The sequence below is a fragment of the Kryptolebias marmoratus genome, linkage group LG22, assembly GCF_001649575.2.
Source record: "Kryptolebias marmoratus isolate JLee-2015 linkage group LG22, ASM164957v2, whole genome shotgun sequence".
NCBI classification, from domain to species: domain Eukaryota; kingdom Metazoa; phylum Chordata; class Actinopteri; order Cyprinodontiformes; family Rivulidae; genus Kryptolebias; species Kryptolebias marmoratus.
This window is the reverse complement of record NC_051451.1, coordinates 26,899,290-26,921,279: the sequence shown is the minus strand read 5'-3', so window position 1 is coordinate 26,921,279 and position 21,990 is coordinate 26,899,290. Positions and strand designations below refer to the sequence as shown.

The 21,990-nt window shown below is 42.5% G+C and overlaps 1 protein-coding gene across 12 annotated transcripts in view; it reads right to left on the bottom strand.

Moving 5' to 3' along the window:
- Nucleotides 1-21,990, bottom strand: part of ablim1a (actin binding LIM protein 1a) — a 38,763-nt gene extending 16,773 nt beyond the window's left edge. For 2 of the 12 annotated variants that reach the window (XM_017424308.3, XM_017424301.3), the window contains exons 1-6: nt 18,022-18,582; nt 7,352-7,489; nt 4,504-4,687; nt 3,541-3,650; nt 1,863-1,989; nt 1,192-1,285 (exon numbers count right to left, since the gene is read on the bottom strand). In XM_017424308.3, the coding sequence (XP_017279797.1) occupies nt 1,192-1,285; nt 1,863-1,989; nt 3,541-3,650; nt 4,504-4,687; nt 7,352-7,489; nt 18,022-18,265 (897 nt within the window). In that variant the 5' untranslated portion in view covers nt 18,266-18,582. Of the gene's footprint in view, nt 1-1,191; nt 1,286-1,862; nt 1,990-3,540; nt 3,651-4,503; nt 4,688-7,351; nt 7,490-14,450; nt 14,676-18,021; nt 18,587-20,987; nt 21,498-21,641 lie in introns of those variants that run through there. The other 10 variants (XM_017424305.3, XM_017424314.3, XM_017424299.3 and 7 more) reach the window with 10 other exon arrangements.

Here is a 21,990-nt window from a genome sequence, read left to right as displayed (position 1 = left end):
GCTAAAAGTAACAAAAAAACATTAAAAGGTATTAAAAGACAAGCTAAAATCAGCAAAACACAAGCTACAAGCTTAAAGTAGCAGAACAATAGCTAAAAGCTAAGTGTCAGACTCTTAGCTAAAAGCTAACAAAGACAGCAGCTGAAGCAGATTTTAAAGAGAACAATGTTTTTGATGGAAATGAAGAGATTTCCGTGTTTTTTTATGGTGAAAATATTTGGAAATAAAGTTAAATATTTTGAAAAGTATAAAAGTCAGAGCAGCCATCAACTGAATGAGCCGAAGGTTTCTGATATATGAACGGCTGCAGCAGAAGGAGAAAAAATAAAGGAGAAATAAAACCAGGAAAACGATGCTGGGAATGCTGGGAATGCTGGGAATGCTGACTCAGGCCTCCTTTAATTCAAGTTTTCCAGAAGAATCAGGAGAAAAGAGAACAAAGAGGTAAAAAACGGCTCTATTTATTAAATCTGTGATATCATTACTGCATATAGTTTGGATTTTAACCAAATAAAAGGTATTTTTTCTGAGGCTGAAGCTGTGAGACTGAATGCTCGATGAAGATGATGTTAATAAAGTTTTACAAATTATTGCCCGTGGTCTTCAAACCCTGGATAATTATTAAATATTACCCATTTTCACCTGAGGTTGAAAAGCCCTGATCTAAACCCAGATTTAGAGCTGCACAACACGGTCCATTAAATAAATGATCCTAAATGTCAGACGACATTAAAGAGGTTTTATGTAATAATTATGTAATTTCAGGCCACGCCAGTTTTTATGCATGCAGGATGTCATATTGCAATGACCAAAAAAATCTGCAAAGAATTAATATTTTAGATGATTACAGTCATGTCGAGCGTCTCCTTGGCTCGGCGGTGGGGAGATTACGCCGATGATTACGAAACGACAGCAGCCCTCTCTGCCAGCACACGAAGCAGGATGTGCAAATTTTCAACTTGTTCACGTGTAAAATATTCATCTACAGCGTAATGAAACATTCCTTTATTAACTTCAGGTAAATGTTTCAGAAATCTGTTTACTAGGAAACATTAGGAGCTAAATTCCTTTGCATTAAACCAACCCTAAATAGGTTCACGCTAAAGTCAGGCGTAAAAAGAAATAATATCTGTTCAAGGCTGCACACAGAGAAATCTTCCCGTTCTGAGGAGCCAATCAGCCGTTCCTTACCTCTAAGACCTTCCCTGTGATGAACTGATGACACGCCTCACACTGAACACCAAAATGGATCTGATAGTCCTTTTCACAGTAGGGGGCGCCGTCCCTGTGAGGAGAGCCGTCCAAAGTCTTATTATTACATTCTGCAAACAGCCGACTGACATGAGACAAAATTAATTTTCTGCAAGAAAAGACCGAAAGACTTCACTGAAATTTGTCGAAAAATGAGTCGTTAACCGACCTGTTAAAGCTAAAACAAGCAGAAGAGACGCTAAATGTAGCTAAAAGCTAAAATTAGCCAAGCTGTAGGTAAAAATGTAGGTTAGCCACAATGTAGCTAAAAGCTAAATGCAGTAAAACAGAAGCTAAAACCTAAAATTAGCACCTAAAAGCTAAAGGGAGAGTAAAGTAGAGCTAATATGTTGAAGTAGATGTCAGCGTCTTTCTGCTTTCAGCTTTAATTTGCCGTTTGAGGCTTATAGAGAAGTGTTGGTGACGATATGACGGCCTGTTAGAGAGTCGGGAAGGTGTGCAGACGAGGGTACAGTCCCACGTCCACAGTCTGCAGATTCTGGCTCCAAAAACGCAACATTTCGGCTTCAGTTTAGAACAAGGAGACAAGGCGTTCACACTTCGTTGGAAGCCTGGATGTGACCAAACGGGGTGTGGGAGCAGCTGCTTACTTGCTGATGTACTCCCCGGTCAGCACTTTGCTGCAAGCTTTACACTTAAAGCAGCCCAGATGCCACTGCCTGTCCAGAGCCAGGAGAGCCTGGCCGTTCTTAATGTCTCGACCGCATCCTGCACAACCTGCGGAGAGAAGAAACAAGCAGAACTTAGGAACACCAAAGCCCATCTTCTCATTCAAGCCTTGTCAGTTTGGACCCTAAACACTAGATGGGGATAGAGAGTAACCATCAGCTGCCCTGCCTGTCGCTGCTCAGCACTAAAAGCTTCACATCTGAGCCGGATCCTGAGGTTCTGGAAGAGCAAGATCTTAGTTTCTTCTCTCCTGTTCTTTAATAAAGGAGGGTGAAAGCAGCTGCAGCCACAGGGGATGACTTTGTGAAGGCATAAGAAGGCTGCGATAATGACGTGAACAGAATCAGCATGCCTTATTTATAGGTGACCTTGTCTAAAAGCTCTTCAAACACCAACTGAGAAACCAGGGAGAGGGAGGAAGAGGAGGGGTATTTTAGGGAAAGGAAACGCATGCATTATTTAGCACGGCCTGTTTTCTTCACAAAGGAGACCTGGGCCTGTGGAGGAGAGCGGAGGGAGATTTAGAGGGTCTCCCTGAAAGGTGCAGCTCTGCCTTCAAACATGATGAGAGTTTCTGATGCCACTTCCATGAAACAAACATTCAGAGTCTGAAGGCAGCATCTCACCGGGCTGCGACTGACGGAGACCAGCTGGAGACCAGCTGGAGACTCCAAATTACAGGAAAGTTGTCAGAAAAAAGGTTTCTTTTCAGCTGCGGTCTGAATGAGTGTTCGCATCACGGCGACCAGCAGGAGGCCAGTTTTTGAAAATCCCAGCCTGCTTACAAAACTGCATTTTTGGCCATGCACATTATTTTGTTGTCCACTTCCTCCCACATAGTACCCGCCTCTGCAGCCGCCGCCACAGTGACGATCAAATCTACTGAAAAACAGGCCGATGTGGACCAGTTTTCCAATAATTATTGGGGCTCAGAACGCTGCTGTGTTGCACAAATTTATTGGACATTTTCAAAACTCATGCAACTGCGAGGAAACATGAGAACGAATAGAAAACGTTTCGAGACATTCTGGAGATTCCCTCCTGAATGATGAAGACGATGAACAACATTTGCAACAGAGTCTCTGTTTTCTGTGGTTCCTAATTCCCTGACTTGAAACCCAGAGGCTTGCAGTCAGGTGACCTGAACTGCTCTGAGAGTTGCTGCTGGAGTCTCAAACCAGTCTCAGTTCAGTTTCTGCAATTCTGGAGAATCAGAGCTGTATTTTGTCTCCTGCATGGAAGCTCTCCTTACGACAGCAAACACCTGAAGCATCTACAACCAAACAAACTTTAAAATCAGCCTGACTCATTAGCAAACACAAAAAATGGAGATACTGGGCTGAAACTTGGTGTGGTAGTAGCTGAAAGTCAACACAAACACAATTCAAGCACGAACAGATTGGGTGAGATCTCGTTATGTTCAGAATTTGACCAAACGGCTGAAACTTCATCGTTTCTTCACTTAAAGCAGCGAGTTGTATGCATTCCTTCAAGAAGTGCTGGACCTTTAATTTGGGCATGAATCTGTATTTATTTCTTCATATTTGTTGTGTTTATATTCACGTATGAACACCTTAGTGAAGGGGTCTTCCTACTTACTGCTGGAGCCCAGGATGTCCTTCGGTCCTGGAGACATGGGTTCCACGCAGTACTGACACAGACAGTCCTTCCCGTTGAAGGTCACCCTGTCTCCGGCAGGAAACGGCCGTCTGGAAGACAACCAGTCGACAGATCACCGTGAGCACACGCTACAGTTTATTAGTCGTGGGCTGCAGGTCATCTGACAGGGCCGAGGATGACGAGGCCGTGTGATGAAGACGCGTGTCAACGCCGTCCGCCGGAGGAGCTTAGCGGAGCAGAAATGACACACGGCGTCCTGCTGTACAACCCAAACGTCCTCGCCGTCGTTTGTCACGACACATCGGGACGAAAGATCCAAACTCACAAGTTTACGATTAGCTCCGGAGAAAAGTGACACAACGTGACGATTTTGGAGGAGATGGATTCATGCAGCTGCGATTAGAAGTTTGTGTCAAATTAATGTTTTAATGGGTTTTTTGGAGTCGTTCTTTTTTCCAGCGTGGAAGGATTACACAAACACAACTCCTGTCCTAATTTTAAACCAGCATTTTGCTCCAAAAGTTTGGATTTATTCCAGGTTTTCTCTGATCAACACAGGCTCAGAATTATACATACACTAATTGTGTGAATGCTGAGTCAGCACTTTGTTTCTGCCTGTTTGTTTGCGGTCTAACTACTTCTGACGACTTTGTGCCTTTTTAGCTATTCGAATATCAAACTGTTTGTGTCATTCAGGACGACGTTTGGCTTTTCTGACTTTTATACTTTTCAAAATATTTCATTTTAATCAGAAACTTTGTTCTCTTTGACCGGCTGTTTTTGTCTTCTTCTCATTCTGTGGAGATTAACATGCATTTAAGCTTAAGCTTCAAGACTTTTTTAAAATATTCAGACAAAACGTGTTTCCTGTTGGAGCTAGCTGTGTTCTGCAGTTTTTTGGATGCAGCGAGGACAGCGGCGTGGATGCAGAGGCCGACGTACTTGCAGACGGTGCAGACGAAGCAGGCAGGGTGGTACGTCTTGCCCAGCGCCGTGACGACCTCCCCCTCAACAAAGTCCCCGCAGCCGTTGCAGCGGGTGCCGTGCATGCGCTGATAATCCAACATGCACAGATACTCTCCATTCTTCATGAAGAAGCCTCCCTGGGCGAGGTCGCAGCCGCACACTGTTCAGGACACACAGAATCGTTCTCGGTTAGTTTCTTTGGCTCTTCTGCACACGGAGGGAGCCTGACGCAGATCTGAACTGAACCGTTTCATCGAGTCGAACATGAAAACTGACCCACGTCTGTAAATCTGCACCATTAATGCTTTGATTGTCATTTTACAGGGTTGACTGCTTAACGCAGCAACAGTTCAGCTCAGGAAACAGCCCTGATCTGTTTCTGAAGATAGTTGGCTCAAAATACAATGAGCTACACTTTCAGCTTCCTTCAATTCAAATATCACCTCGTCAGCTGTAGTTATGAACAGCTGGCAGAGGCAGAAAGGAGAGCTGAGGATTATAAATTTGGGATATTTGGAAATCAGGCTTTGTTTAAAGAATCTGAAGTAAGAAATCCTGCAGCAACAGGGGCTCAAACCTGCAGCCTCAGGATTACAAGACGGCAGCGCTGACCACCGAGCAGAAAAGTAATTTATATTAACATTGTTTTCACACCTCTTTGGTTGAAACGAAATGGATCATTTCAAAAGACTTCAGCTGGGATTACAGATCTTACTGCTCACATTAACATAACACAAACTATTAATCCAGAAGCTCTGATGACAGTTTATGCATGGATTCCCGTACATCAACCCCATAATAATCTGCTGCAGTTTACCTTTTTAGACTTATAACTTTACAGAAAAGCCACAGCTAACAGTTAAACTGTCCTGATGTTTGAGATAAATGATTGTTACGCAACGAGCCTGCCTGAATCCTGGGGATGAATGAAGACTGTGAGAATCAGCTTTAATTGCTTTAAGACTCAGAGATGAGATTAGCTCGTGAGAACACAAAGTGAAAAGCAAAGCAGCCCTGGAGATTAGGTGGCCTCTGACTCTGACGTCCCGGGGAGCTGCACTTTCCATCAATTAAAAGTAAATTTAATAAGACAGATGCATGAAAGAGTTTTGTCCGTTAATGTAATGAGAACAAAATACATGAAATTATAATCTCAGGGTCGGCCGACATGTTCTCCTCATGCTGACCACTTTCAAAGAGCAGATTTAGTTTTAATCTCAGGGTTTGATCATTATTCTGAGTCTATAACACTATTCCAGTCTGAACAGCTTCAGGTCACATTCAGGCTGACTTTCACCAAATTCATGTTTTATTCTGCCATTACTTTCACTTCTAATTGAATTGTAATTAAAAGGAATTTATTCTGCATGTTTATTTTATTCAGCTTACATTAATTTCAGTGTCTTGGTTTTACCAATCTGCTTTTTTGATTTACATACTTTAGATTGTTTTTTTGTAAGCTGATTCTGGTGTTTCCTGTATTCTGTTGTATAAAAGGTGCTTTATAAATAAAGTTTGACAGATTGATTGATTGATGGATCAGAGATGGACAACAACCAGCTAAACCCAGATCATCACGTCATAGAAGCAAATTCAGTTTTGGTAAAAGTGAAGAGAAAACATCAAACCGTGCGTCTCCATCAGGACTTCTGTCCTCTAACTGTTGGTAGCCGTACGTCACACAACACAGATGAAATTAGCAAAGAAAGAAAGAAAAATTTACCATAGAAATCAATGAGATTTTAGCAAAACAGGTGAGGAAACTAGTCTTGGAGCTCAGCAGCTCCGACTGACTTCACCCTCACTGTTCAATTAAACAAGTCAAAGAAAGTTGGACTTTCCTTTGCTTTTAAAAAGCTTCTTATGGTTTTTACACAGTCCCAGTTTAGGTTTTATTACTTGTGGAAATTTTACTGTCGAATGTCGAAAGGCTGCATCTCTCTGGGCGGCGACAGCTGGAGACTGCGCTCGCGAGGGAGTCTCCAAAAAGTCTCAAAAAGGTCAATTCCTTTACGGGTTTCATGAGACGTCCAAACGTCCAGCTCCGAAAGCAACTAAACTGATTCTCTCTTCATTTCAGAAATGGACTTCGGTAGAGTTGGGCCCAAAGCGGGCGAGGCGGGTACAATGTGGGCGACAAAATAATGTGCACTGCCAAGAATACGGTTTTACAAACTGTGCACACGAAAACAAGCCGTGATTTTCAAAAACTGGACACTAAAAACACAAGTCTCTGGTCACAAACATTCAGAATTCCCTGCAGATTTCCTCTCAACTTCAGGTCATCACCCTAAAGTCTTATTACTCCTAAAAGTTTGATCCTTTTAATACAATTTATGCATCAAAACGAGCACTATGTCAGCTTAGGTTAGCACAAAAATAAGTCCTAACTTACCGATGGAGCTGATGGATGTTGGATTTTTGGGCATCATTTGGGTTTCCTTTAACTAAATACAGTTAAAGGAAATGTTATTACCTTTACACCTGTGAAGCATCACTCTCTTGGAGTACACAGAAAACACGGCCATTATTTATTTTGAACTCAATGAACGGCAGAAAATGTTGTACTAAAGCGGCGGTTTGAAATCAGCAATGAATTAGAAGGGCTCACACTTCGGCTGCACATTTTCACACAACTCCCACATTTTCTCCTTAGGAAAAAAAAAAAAAAAAAAAACTTGTCCAAGCTGTCTGTGGGTTCATTTTCAGATTGTAAACACATCATTTATTCATTAGACATCTTGTAGTAATATTCCTCTGAAATGAATTAAGTCTGAGCATGCAGGGTTTTACTTCCCGCCTCGATGACGACGTGTTGCTGTACCTTTACAGGTGAAGCACTTCAGGTGGAAGTGCTTGTTCTGCACCCGGAGAACCTCGCCCTTACATGGCTCCTTGCACTTGTAGCACTGGATCAGGGCCTTCTCCGTGGACTGGTGGTGTGTGTCCTGTGTGTGAGCCACTGCAACACAGACCAAATGAAGCATTAATACTGAACGGGAACGTCGGGGAGCCCATTTAGCCTTTTCCTCGGAGAAGAAGAGAGCTCCTGCAGCAGCAACACAGACGGAGACCAACTGCTCTGATTCTGTCATGAATAAAAAAACTGAATTAAAAGAATAAAAACGAGACGGAGCGACTTAAGGTTGGTGGCCAGACAGGCTCTCTAGAGACGAACTAAATATAGTCTGTTTTGATCAGTGGAGGACAGACAGTCAAACAGAAGAGAGCAGAACTTTGGAACTGCACTAAAAAAAAGCATTTTGATAAAACTGTTTCCACAACTGGATTTAATCTACTTTTATTCTCAAAGGAAAACACAATTAAGGAGTTTTCTGATGACTGCTGACCACAGAAAAAGATCAGAGTTTCTGCTCGTCTGTTTGTTCAGTCAGAAGGTCAGCCCCCATTCAACATGGCCGCCAGAGCCAGCAAACACACAGAAATGTCTCTAATTCTGTTAATTTTACAGATATTGAGCTAAACTTTGGCGCAGCAGAAGTTAAGTCTTGTGCAAATGTGCACGACGTTCAACTTCAAGTTTATTTCTGAAGCTTCTTTAAAAACAGCAACCACTGGTAATAAAACTGTAAAGAACATGAGACCATAAAATAAAACATTATTATCATTTATAAACAAATATATGTTCAGTTATTGTCAAGATTGGAGCAAAAAGGTTTAAATTCCTTAAATCAAGGCGTGATGGATCTTTAACTGAAATCAAATTAAGCAAAAATTCCTAAAAAGAAAGAAAAATAAGTGGATTTAAATTTCCTCCCCGTTTCCAAACGTTCAGAGAGTTTGATGAATCTGACAGCAGGCAGGCGTAGTGACTCCATCCTGACACTAAAAATGAATTATTGTAATAAAAGTTTAGGCAGTTATCAGTTAAAACATCTCCAAACTAATCTAATCTGTTATGAACCTCAGAAGCTGCTTCCTTATTAAACCAAGTCAGTGTTAACATGAAAACTCATCGTATTCAATGATTTGCTTTTGATTTAAAGAGTATTTTAACGTTATATGGTCGTGTTTTAACAGAGAGGGGTTATAGTTTAAGTCTACAGGCTGTAATAAAATGTTTCCATCCATATGCCAGCCTGAGGTCCCACCGGCTAAAAGCTTCAGTGATCTTCCACAGAAACGCTACAGGATGGGATGTTATTACTGCTGCAGTGCAGCACTGCACACAGCTTATCAGCTGCCAGAACCCACAGATTATTTCCCATCTTTCTCTTTCTTTCAAAGATGCGTGCACACAGACATGACACCAAAGAGTTTGTGCTCTTCCTGCTCTGCGATGAATCATTAGTCTGCAAAGCTAAAATAAGACGCCAGCAAAGGCCCAGAAATAGCATCATGAACAATCGATGAGCTTCCAAAGACAGACATCACCCCGGATTAGTGACGACTTGCCTGCATCCCACTTTTAAAGTTGCAGAGACTTTCCAGCCCAGGACGGTTTGATTGCTGTGAAACGAGAACAGAAAGTGAACTTTGGCACTTCGGGAGGATTCGAGCCACCTTTTAGGAGCAAAGACACCGCGTGGCGACTCTAACAGACGGAATTGGGTGAAACGGGAGCAGGTGTGAGAAAGAAGAAGACGAGATGTGGGAAGAAAGGTGGGACAGAAGGTGGAGAGGTGAAAGGACAATGAGTCATGTTCTCCTGAACCAGACTGCAGCAGATCAGTGTGTGACATTACACCTCCAGGAGAAAAACACCGACCATCTGGGAAACACAGGAAAAATATCCTTTTCAGCCACTCGGATCAAATTATTCTTCAGAGAACTGGATTTATTTCGTTACATCTACCTGATGACACTTCTGTTATTAAAATAACTGAGATTTGAATCCTGTGTTTACAGTTAGTGTGTTTTAACCAACATTATAAAAATAAATCAAACTATTAGAGCTGCTTTGAATGAAGCCAGGAATTTCCCGCCGACCCTTTTTCTATCTTTGACTCCCTATTTTTAACATTTCCTGGTGCCACCAGGGGGACAGCCTCGCATGGAAAACTTCAGATTGCTGATGTTGTAGAGCAAGTTGACAAAGATCCAAGACAGATGTTTGGATGTGATGTGCGGACGATTTAGGGGCTTTGGTTTGGATGGAAAGCTACGAGAAACGCAGCGACTCTGCAGCGACTCTGCAGCGGCTGCACAAACCTCCGGATTAAAGAAATAAAAGCAGGCCGGTTTTGGATTCTTCAAACCTAAACATGGTTGGTAAACTTACTTGAGCCGTTCAAAGTTTGACACAACACCCATCCGTTGAGGACTTTTGTTTCCTGAGCTTTTTATGAGGCTGTCCAGTGGTGAATAAAATGAAAAATAACGCTGTTCAGACCGTCGTTCTGTGATTGACAGCACATTATAGCTTACAGGGACCACAGAGGGTCCAAAAACAAAGAAAAAATTACCAATATAATGTTCTGTCATTAACTTTGATTAATAAAATCCCAACAAAATGAGTGTCTATATAGAAAAAGATCCTAATGAACAGTTCATTAAAGCTAAAAATAAAAATCTAGGTGTTCAGAATAATCCTAAGGATGGATGTTTACCTTTAATAAGCCGACTGCTGAGATGAGGTTTTAATTTTACCCACAGACCTCCACTCTGCTGCTGGTGTGGAGTCACATGACCTCAGTGGGCGGTCCTACAGCTTGGCTCAGGACGGGTCGTGTTCAGACTACCAAACGTACGCAGATAAAACGGGTCCAGACCACATCGGAGGTCAGTCTGAGAGAAAACCGTTTCAGTGGCAGAGTTTAGATTTGCATTTAGCGCCATTTCATTACAGTTAGATAGCTAAAGATTGATTTTAAGTTCTACACAAACCTTTCAACTTCAGAACAATAAACCCATTACAGAGTCATTTGAGGCTCTTGCAGACAAATGGTGTTTATTTCCCAGAATGTATATTATATAAGCTTATAAATAAGTAAGCGAGTCGAACACAAAGTGCAGCTAACTTGTAGTTTTTCCTCCTAAGATTCCTCTCTTTAAGGCTGATGGAAGTTAGAGTTCTCTGCTTCATCAACACAGGTTTACAGACTGATGTGAGCCTAAAACACACAAAGACTGAGGGCTGAGGGAACAATGAGCAGCAGAGCATCGTAAAGCCAGGCCCACCCCCACCCCCAGCCCGCTGGAGCAGAAGCTAGCTGCGTTGGCAATATTAAAGGCTGCAGATCATACTCAGGAGAAAAGGTGAGGACAATCCCCCCGCCGTCCCCCAAGGACAGATTTTTCTGGAACGAGCGTGCCCTGGATTGTGGCGGGATTCGTTGTGTTCATTTCCTGTCGAGAACCTGGAAATGGAAAGAGCTGAAGTGATTTTTGTAAAAGTTGCAGGTGGAAGAAGTGTCTGCAGACGTCCACGTCTGAGACAAAGGTGGTCATCTCGACCCCCCCTGGTGTCCCAGACTCTGGATGGAGAGGAGTCCGCCTCAGACACATTTTACTCCATCCAGCCCAAACACTGGGCTGAAATGTCCCTGAGGGAGTCTGAGATCCAACATCAAAGGGCATAAATCAGCCTAACATTAAACCCCCAATTAATAAAGTGTGTGTGAGAGTGTGTGTGAGTGTGTGAGACTGTGTGTTTTGGGGGTAAATTCAATGGAAGAAGCTCTCAACTCCTCCCTCCCCCATAAATATGTATGCCTAAGCTGCTCTCTGCCCCGCCACCAGCGGCCCAGACAAAGCACTTCAAACACGGGGCACAATTTATGGGAGGAGGAGGAGGGGAAGACCCTATCATCCTCCACCAGGTCCCCCCCCCCAATCTTTAATGATCCCCAGAGACCTGAGCTTTGAATAATGATCTGCTCTCTGTGCAGAGCGTTAGCTGGCAGGTACACAATGATAATAACACCCTGTTAAAGAGAAAAAAGAGGCCCCCGGTGCAGCAACTTATCTGACAATGGTGGCTTCATGAGCTGCAGACGCTTTTGTGTTTCGGAGGAGAGGAGCTGATGAAGACCTGAGCCCGGAAAGACCTCGATGCTGACAGGGAGGGTGTTTGTTGACCGCCACAAAGCCTGGCTACAGTCTGTCGCTGCTGTTGTTTTAGCTCAGCTAGCCACTCTCCATGGCACGGCACTTATCTCATCTGGATTTTCTGATCCCGTGTGCCAGCTGCACAAACAGTGAGGCCGAGTTAAAGAGGTTTTAGCTCCTTATTCAAGAGAGTCGACCACTATCTGAAGCACACTGAAAAACAAAAACAAAAACCAGGAAGCAGCTACTAAGGCTTTTAGACTTTCTGCTCAAAAGCAGAGATATCTGGGAAGACTCATACGTGTGACGTTGGTTTCAGGCCGTGCAGCAGAACACAGAACATCATCAGAAACGAAAAATAAAATCTGTTTTCTGCATACTGAGCAATAAAAACTCTGCTGAACATCGCCGAAGAAGCTGAAACTGAGTTGTTAAAGCTAAAAGTAGCAAAACGCTAGACAAAAGTATCAAAAAGCTAGCTAGAAGCTAAAATAACAGAAGGCTAACTAAAAGCTAAAGGTAGGAAAACACTTTTAAAAAGCTGAAAATAGCAAAAATGCTGGCTAGAAGCTAAAAGTGTCCCAAGAAAACAACAACAGAGCCAGTGTTTCAAAAGGAAATAAATAAAGTAAATAAAGTTAAACATTTAAATATTTTGAAAAGTATAAAAGTCACAAAAACCAAAAGCCTGAATGAGCCGAACAGTTTGATAAATGAACAGCTAAAATAGGACAAAGTATGCAGAAGTAATTAGACTACAAATAAACAAATGCAAACATAAAATAAAAATGAGATCTATTCGCCAACGGTTCGTGTTCCAATAAACTTCCATAGGTGCATCGTTGGTCTAAAAATAGGTCAGTATGCAGACAAAACTGGAATATGATTAATTATTCAGGCAGACAGTATAAGTCCGTATTAAATCAGCTGCGGGGATGAGATTCAAGGGAAAACATTCCTGCAGGTTTAATAAAATGTAAGAATGCGGCGTGAAAACTGAGTGCAGAGTGACTGAAACTGAAGTTAAAACAGCTTAAAGCTGCTGGAACAGCAGCTAAAAGTAGTTCAAATTAATAACATAACAGCTAAAATTACAAGGGTGTTATTAAATAATTCAAAAAGTATAAAAGTTACAAAAACTAAAAATTGCATCAAACTATTTCCAACCGAGCCGAACGTTTCCACACGTGAATGGTTAGATTAGCAGAGAGTTTGTGGAAGTTGTTTCTTCCCTGGACAGATCCCAGAGACGTCGCTGCTGCTCACGGAAAACTTTCCGAGGGATTGTGGGAAGTGAACATGTGGCAGCCAGAGGTTCCAGGACCTTTTTCTCCACATCAAGGCAGCCGGACGCCGGTTCAGTCCCTGAAACAAACCTCCGGGTTTGTTTTTAAATCTGTCTCGTGTTTCTGGAAAATATATTTTTAGCCGGCATACAGAAACGCCTTGTGCGTTTACTTCGACCACTGTTTGGGATTTTAATTTTAAAGAAGACGGACAGTTTAAGAAGTTTTTATTGAGAATAAATCTACAGCGTTTGGATGGATTTTAATGAAACTCTCAGAAAGTAATCACTGGATGTACGTCTACAACTGATAACCTTTAGGAGTCAACTCGATTCAAGATGGCCGCCACAGCTAATCGTCTTTAGCACACACGAGAATGGCTCCAAGTCAGTCAATCTTACAGATACTGAGCTACAATTTGGCGTGGTAGTAGCTGAGAGTCATCCTTGTCACATACTTGGAGCGCTAAAAAAAACGCCCAAGATTTTCAATTAAATCTTTGTCATTAACTCTGCCTGTCTGTTAGCAAAATACCACACAAACCACTGTACGGATTTTAATGAAACTCTCAGAAAGGAATCACTGGATGCACATTTAAAACTGATTAGATTTTGGAGTTGACCCAATTCAAGATGGCCGCCACAGCTAATCAACATTAGCCAACACAAAACCAGCAACAACTCGGTCCATTTTACAGACATCGGGCTGATATTTGGTGTGGTAGTAGCTGAGAGTGATCCTTTAAATCTGCTAAAAGATGACATGTTTTTGTTTAAAACTTTGGCACCAAAGCTACTTTTTAATTAGCTGCTTCTTCAGCTTCAGTTCACCTAAATATTTACTGTCGGTTTCAGGCTGCTGCAGATGTTTGTTTTGTTTAGTAAAGTGGGAAATTGTATCCGATTGCTGGTTGCCGTGAGTCAACCTGACGACCACGTGACCTGCGGGCGGCGTTAAACATCCACCTGACGTGGCTCGATTCAGCCCACGCAGCTGGTTGACCCTCAGCTGAAGGCAGAGGGGGGGTTACCTTTTTTTTTTAACGGGATGCCATGAATGGGGCCACGGCTGACAACAATGGAGTGTACCTTTTAGATGGTTGCCATGACAACGGCTGCAGACAGAGCGATGGAGGGAGAGAGAGAGAGTGCAGGTCTGTAGCTCTGCAGTGAGCCTCCCTATGTCGGTGCTCCACTTTTCATCTCCAAACCAGCTTCCACGCAAAAGGTGCAGCCCTCAGACCTGAACCCGTCCGGATCGAGCCCGGATCGGCCCAGATCTCTGTTCCGACTCACATCAGCATCAAAACGCCTGACACCTGCCAGATCACTCCGAGCCAACAAGGGCGTAGCGTGTTCGAGCCAGCTGCTCAGATGTGGAGGGTGTGCTGGGTTTTCGGATCGTGTCAAGTCATTAAAGCGAGACAAAAACGCTGTGATCGCGTCTCAGGTGTCTAAAAATAATCCAATCAGACACGAGCCCAAAAGAAGTCAGACACAGGACTTCAAAGCACGAGAACACACAGAACCTCCAGACCGAACCCGGCCGGTCAGCGGCATGACAAGCAGAATCAAGCCCGTAAAAAAAGAGATTTATAACAGCAACACATGAACACAGAACAAATACCTTTTTCTTTAACCATGACCATTGGAATCCAGGTTATAGCCGCATCAGAAAAGATGAAGACAGGAAGCTGTTTCCACTCGAATAGCAAAGAAAGCAGAGAGCGGACACACCAGAGGGACACAGAGACAGAGACAGGCGCTGCTAAAAGCTGTCCTCCTGAAAACACAGCCACAGCGTGGGGTTTGCCTCCCGTCTGCCTGCTTTCCTCCCATCCGCGTCCTCCTCCTCCTCTTCCTCACTGCTCCTCCCCTCCTGGTCCCTCTCTCAGCCCCTCGCTCGTGTCAGCCTCGTCCTCATTGTAGCAACAAGGTGTGTGCTGCTGCTTCTGCTGCATGTGACCAAACACACACACACTTCGTCAAGACAAACTACGACAATAACTTCATCATCAGAATCAGAAAATCCCAGCCGGACTGAGTGACAGGATTAAAGTTAAATTCCTGCCCAGATAAAAGGTTCAAAATTTATATTTTTAACCAAATTCTTTGCTTATAAGAAGCTGACATCAAACAGGTTTTTAGCCAACAGATGTTTTTTTTTTTTTTAAATAAACTACAGTTAAAAAAAAAAGACATACAAATACATAAAACTGTAAAAGTATATGGGTCTGAAGCATATTTGAGTTTTGGAAGCTCTGAAACCACAAAACAAACTGATAGTAATACTTCATACAGCCTGGTACTTACTGAGTACTTACAAGGTACATCGCAGGTACATACCAAGTACATATCCATACCGGTACATATCAGGTACTTATAGGGTACATTCGTTGTACTTACAGGGCACAGACATGGTACTTAAACATAGTACTTACCAGGTACCTACCTGGAATTTACAGAGTACGTAAATGATACTTACAGCATACCTACCTGGTACTTACCGGGTACATATGTGGTACTTATGGGTACAGGCCTGGTACTTAGAGGCTACAAACATACTACTTACCAGGTACATACCTGGTAGTTACAGGGTAATTACTCCATAAGTACCATGTACATACACTGTTAAATTCAGAGTAACAAGCCTTTATAACACAGCCCTGTCGGTACCCTGTTAGTACTCTGGTACCTACAGGGTACTTACAGGGTACGTAAGGAAGTAGCAGATATGTTTTCAGTAAGTACTGAAGTATATGTACATGTATAGCAAACAAGAAAGCTTTATTTTGACCTTTAATATACATCTAAAATGTTTGTTTTATTTAATAAACATCACAGATTCTCAGTATTAAACGGCTGCAGAGTTCTCTGAGGTTATCATCATTAACTGTTTGTGTCAACCCTGTCTGTCTGTTAGTAAAATATCTGAAGCTGCAGGACCAACTTCCTGTAATCTCTAGTATAAGCTTTGTGATATCTTCACTGGATCCTCTGAAATCCAATTACTGGTGGTGCAGGAGAACACGTTCCTGAGCACACCAGCTCTTAGATCATCTGATCCTTTAACCTCCAAACGAAAAACTGACGTTTCCCCATCGCCTCCTACGAAGGAGCTCACACGGCTGCCTGAGAAATGTTGCAAACCAAACAAGGTTTTCATCTGTCTGAGGACCAGTTTGTCTTTGTTATTGCTGATGCAGCATCTCATTGTGCATGCAGAGTGCATTCATCCGCCGGAGGGAGAACCGCACCACCTTCTGGATGCACATCAACGTGCATCCGTTTCCAGCAGCCATGTTTTACTCCTCGGGCCGTGCAGACATGCCACTGGAGCAAGGGAGAAGTTTCCAGCACTCCGCCCTTTTTATTATTTAGCCAAAGAAATGTTTTATGAGTGTGCAAGGCCTCCAGAAGCTACGTAAACACGTCCATGCTGGAGTTTTAGAACAGTAACGTGAAGATTTCCTGTTACTGTCTAAAAGTGCCGTTTTCATCCTGCCTTTGTTAATAATCGGTTTGCCTTGAAGGACATTCAGACCTCCTCCTGGAAGAAAACTTTCTGCTGCAGTTGGGTCGCCTACAAGCGTCCGACAGCCCGTTATTCTTCAACCCACTGAGGTTCTGCTTGGCTCAGCATTCACTCAATTAGTTTCCTCTTTTTTTATTTTTCCGTATGAGTTTTATGATCCAACTACTTCTGCAGACGTTCGGCTCATTCAGGAAACGGCTGCTGTGACTTTTATACTTTTCAAAATATTGTTTTATTTACAGATATTTTAGAAATATCCTTTAAAATACTTCTTTTTTTAAAATCTGCTTCAGTATGCTGGCTCTGTTTCTGTCTTCTTAGGCTTCTTTTAGCTTTTAGCCTTTTGATACTTCCCCCTCTTAGCTAGCTTTTTGCTACTTTAATTTTTAATGCTACTTTAGCTGAAAGCTAGTCTTTACAACTTTAATCCAGCCCTTTGTTAATTTTAGCTAACTTTTTGCCGCTTTTAGCTGTTTTGTTAATTTTAGCTGTTACCCTGCCCTCTTGTCTTTTAATTAATGCTTATATTCTTTTAGCTACCATTCTGCTTCTTTTAGCTAGTCTTTTTCTACTTTTAGCTTCTATTCAGGGTTTTGCTACTTTTAGTTTCTAGCTAGCTTTGACACATTTATTTTGTTGTTAATCTTTTGTTATGACTACTTGCTAGCTAGACTTTTTTAACACTTATATCTAGCCTTTTGCTACTTTAGCTTTTAGCCAGAATCCCATTACTAATAGCTAAATTTTTGCTGCTTTTATCTATTGTTCTGTTTCTTTTAACTTTAACATCTCAGTTTCAGCTCCATCAGTCGTTCAGCACTCAGTACTTTCAGCTCATTTTCTCTGAAAAAACAAATTCTGTCGTTTTTTAAGCTTTGCATCAGTGTGATCTTCAACCTGGGCTTAGTTCACAGACCCGACCTTCCTCGCGGCGGGACTATAGATCCAAAACAAATTTAAAAAAAAAGAAAACAAATAAAAAAACTTCAGGAGCTGTTTGTGTTATTTACAGAAAACTAAGAGTCGAGACATTTTCCTGCCGTGTCTGGCACGGAGACAGAAAATGTGTCAAATCTGTAAATCTCAATCTGACCTCATGCTCATGTTTGTAATCCCGCTGTAAGCTACCCTGTTGGGCAAAATTCAGCAGCTCTGATTTTGCATATTGGTTTGCTTTACATAACTATAGAAAGAGCAGTAATTAATTTCCAGACTTTTCTGGCGACTTTATTGGAGNGGGGGGCGGGGGGGGGGGGGTGACGGTTGTGTAACTGCAGCACAGAAGCTCCCACACATGACGTGAAAATCCTCCTGAAGTTTAATCACTTATATTTCTGATAAAGAGACTCGATCCCTTTCATACAGAAACTCCCATCTGAAGCAGAAAAACTCAAAATGTCTGAACAAAAACTGCAAAACAAAAAGCAAAGAAGGCAAAAAGCAAAAGATGGGGATATAAATTAAAAAAGGCCTAACATTCCTTAAAGGAATAAACACTTTCTGCAAGTTTAATTAAGGTTTTTTCTTTGTTTGTGTCAGTTAGCAAAATATCTTATGAATCTTAACTTCTGCTTTTGCCTTTCCACATCAGCTGATAATAAATAGGACATCAATTAGAAATAAAAAAGTAAAAGCAGCTACTGTATTTGCTCCCTTGTCCTACCTGTGGAAACATCGTTCAGCCTGTCGCTGAGATAATAGTCGTTTGGGTTGACGAACGGGAACTGGTCCACGTATTGTTTTGGAATGAGGTACAGGACCTCTGCCACGTGCCCGTCCTCGATGATGGACATCCGCTTGACCGAGCTCTTGCGTTTGACCCGAACGCGGCTGATGCGGTTGACGCTGTGGCTGCGGCTGGTGCTGCACAGCTTCCCCAAGCTGTTGAGGTTGGGGAGAGTGGGCATGGTGTCCCCGCTAGTCTTCAAGAACTCCACAGAACCGCAGGGAAGAAGACGGTCAACTCAAACTCAACCTGAACTCCATCTGATCCTGAACACTGGAAGGAAATGGTGTTCTCAGAAGTTAGTTCACAAAAAGTAAGTCGTTAAATCTTGAAGATATCAGGCGAGGCCTCCAGTTTACAGCCCGATCCCCTTCACCTGGTCAGAGGTTCGACAGAAGCAAGAAGTGGATCGCTGAGGTCCACCTTGAGGAGAAGACGGCACACGGCAGAGATGAGACGGCATTCTGCTGCAGGTGGAGCCGAGTGGGAGAAAGAAGCTTACGCTGCGAGCATCTTCAGCCCAACCAGCCTGGTGCCTTAAGCAGCTTAGAGCTGACGTTCAGCCCGATTATCTTCTGGGTGGGGTTAGGTTGGTCTACGTCAGGTCGGTCCATTGTTCTGTGGGAGTCCTACCACCACTTGGACCAATGATCTGCAACCTCTACAACTCAAAAAACAGTTTTTACCACCCCTCTTACTGCAGACAGTTTGCATAGAGCACCCCAATTCCAGAGAAGTTGTTTAAATGCAAATAAATCTCATAAACCCATATTTTATTCACAAAGGAACATAGTAAACAAATCAGAAGTTTAAACTAATGAAATATACCAATTTTGGCAAACAAAACAAAAAGGTAATGTTGAATATTGGAACAATTTCAGAAAAAAAGACTGTATACCATCATCTATAGTTTATTTTATCGTCTGTCAAAAGATTTCAAGAAACCTCTGAGGTCAAAGGTCAGGTTCTGGTTCTGCTCAGGAACACTGTCTGTAAACACAGTTCACCGTGCCGTCCACAAATGCTGCTTAAAGCTCTATCAGGCAAAGAAGAAGCCAGATGTGAACAGATGTGTCTCCTCTGGACCAAAGAGGAGAACTGTTCTGAGGTCAGCCTGCCTCTTTGATGGTATGGGGGTGCATTAGTGCCTCTGGAAAGGATCTCCAGGTTTTAGAACAACATCTGTTCCCATCCAGGACTGTTGAACCGACAGAATGGGACAACCTCAGGTCCAGATGTTTACAGATGCTGCACAGAGGGAAACATGGACCTTGTTTTATGGATCTTATTTTTACCTCCCTAAAAAGCGGTCTAACCTGTGGAAGTAGTGAAAGCTGTAAACCTCTGTGGTGCAGCTGAACTTTGACCATGAGCGTCCACAAACAGTTTCATGGTTACAGAACAACATGAAGAATTATATTTCTGGTAAGACCTGAAGTCCAAACACCAGCAGAAACTCCTCATCCTCCAGTGACGTCGCATGAAGCAGAGAAAGGATTTCAGCTGATGTAACTCAATAAGAACACGTTCTGAGATTTTAATCTTCAGGGAAAAAAAAAAAAAAGAAATCTGTTCCTAACAACATTTGCAGTCCGTTTTATCAATTTTACAAGCACTCCCTCATGAGCCAAACACTTTCCTTGGAAATGTGAGTTTGGCATAAATTCTTGTCTAAAGATGCAACAAAGTTTAGGACGTCTAAAGATAAGATGATGCATAACGGAGAATCTGGGCACAAAAACAAGATAACCGTCGTGGTTGAGTGAGGAGATGATAAACGCTGATCTGCCTTTTCCTTTTAAAAACAAAACAGAACCCTTTTCCAGACCAGTATTCATCACACAGATAAGACCACAACTTATTTCTACTAACAGAAAGAAATTAGAGTAAAAGAGTCACGATCTTAAAGGCCTATCACCTGTATAATATACAGGTCGCTCTTGTAAATGAGAATATCTGCCCAAAATAACAATTAAATATAAATATATATATATATATATATATATATATATATATATATATATATATATATATTTTTTTTTTTTTTTTTTTTTTTTTTGGTCAAACCTTGACCAAAAGGTTTGACTTCTCAAAAATGTCGCGTTTAAAGTTTCTGTTATGAAAGACTCACATCAAATTTTAGCTTAATATCTGTAAAACTGGTCAAGTTATGAGCATTTTTGTGCTGAATAACATTAATTACCTGTAGCGGCCATCTTGAATTGGGTCAAGTTCTAAATTTGATTAATTAAATTTGATAATTTGCTAACAAACAGGGTTGACTTCAACAGTCGGTGCCAGCATCTCAAAGGAAGATGTGTAACATCTGGAGTCTTGATGAGAATGACTCTCAGCTACTACCACCAGATTTTAACTCCATGTCTGTAAAACTGATGAAGTTGGAGCCATTTTTGTGTTTTGTGAGGTCAGTTGGCTGTGATGACCGTTTTTAAATTTGGTTGTCAGTTGTTTGTTTATCCAATGATTACTTTCTGGGAGTTTTTAATCCATCCGGATGTTCAGGAGGTATTTTGCTAACAGATAAACATGAGTGAAATCCTTACTGCCTTCTTCCCTTCGGCAGCACAGGTAGCTTCTAATTAGAGCCATACTCATCTTGATTGATTTACACGCTTTCAAGCCTTCATTCAGAAATCCAGAGCTCCGTTCTGGATCAGGTGTGATGATCGTAAGCTAAAACCAACATTTCGCCCACATGTGTCTGAGAGCAGCTCTGCGCTTGTTGTCATCTTCACAGCTACCCACACGCTCACAAATCCACTCAAACATGCGCCGGAAGGAAGAGAAACGCTGCCCCTGCACTTTGAAAACCACAGCTTTGTCTAAATTCTGATCTACACCACCCCCCAGACACACACACCTCCATCTTTCCCCCATCTTACCATCCAGTCCGAAGCAGGAGGTGATTCTTTGGGCGTAGTTGCAGAGCCCCTCATATCCAGGCTCCTGCTTCAGTGCTCTCCTCTCCTCCATCTCTACACGATCCCAGACACACCGTCCCGTCCGGCGCTGCTTTCACTCCTTCAATTATTCAAGCTTCAGCCAGGACACGTGCATGCGCCTGATCCGCACGTAGAAACACACCCGGAGCGAGACAGGAAAGTGCTGAGGCAGAGGGTCGTGCTGTCTTGCAGCATGAGCAAGCCCTCTGTGGTGGTAGGAAAAGGAGGGAGGGGGGCATCAGATTGAGTTACTGCAGAACGGAGCCATGCCTCCCGTTTTTATCCACCATTGATCTGTTAGATTACACTGCAGTGTAACAGGTACGGTGGACAGGATGTGCAGACTGGATTCAGGGTCAGGCAAATCCATAGATCCACAGAAAGGGGGGGGGGGATTACCTTCTTTACTGCTATACAGTTTAACCAGCCAAGGCCTTTAAATGATTCAATCTGAAATGTAAATAAAAACAGAATGAAATGATTTGACTGTTCTCTCTTCTGAAGTCTGGTTCAAGCTGCGAAAATCTATCATTTCAGAACAGTTTTTTGCCTCTAAAGTTCATAAAAAGACTGAAAAGACACAATCAAACTTACACAACAATGAAGAAGCAGGAGGAAGCGTAGCTGATGTTAAAACATCTGTAGGGTTGAGTCCGGGTACTGAGATGGTTCTGAACTCCCCCCGTTAAGGATGTGGTCTTCATCACTCCTCTGACTGCTGATGAAGATCAATGGAGCTCAGAGTACAAACCCTGACGGCCCGGTGGTGCTCACAGTTCTGATAATCACAGTTAATCCCCCGCAAACAGACATCCTTCATTTATGAAAAGTAAGTACCTCATAGCCTGTGAGGGGCTGAGAAGAGGGGAGCGTGATGGGAGCAGTTTGACGATGCTGGTAACTCTCACTCCCCCGCTGCTCAGCTAAACCTCTCCTCTTTTTT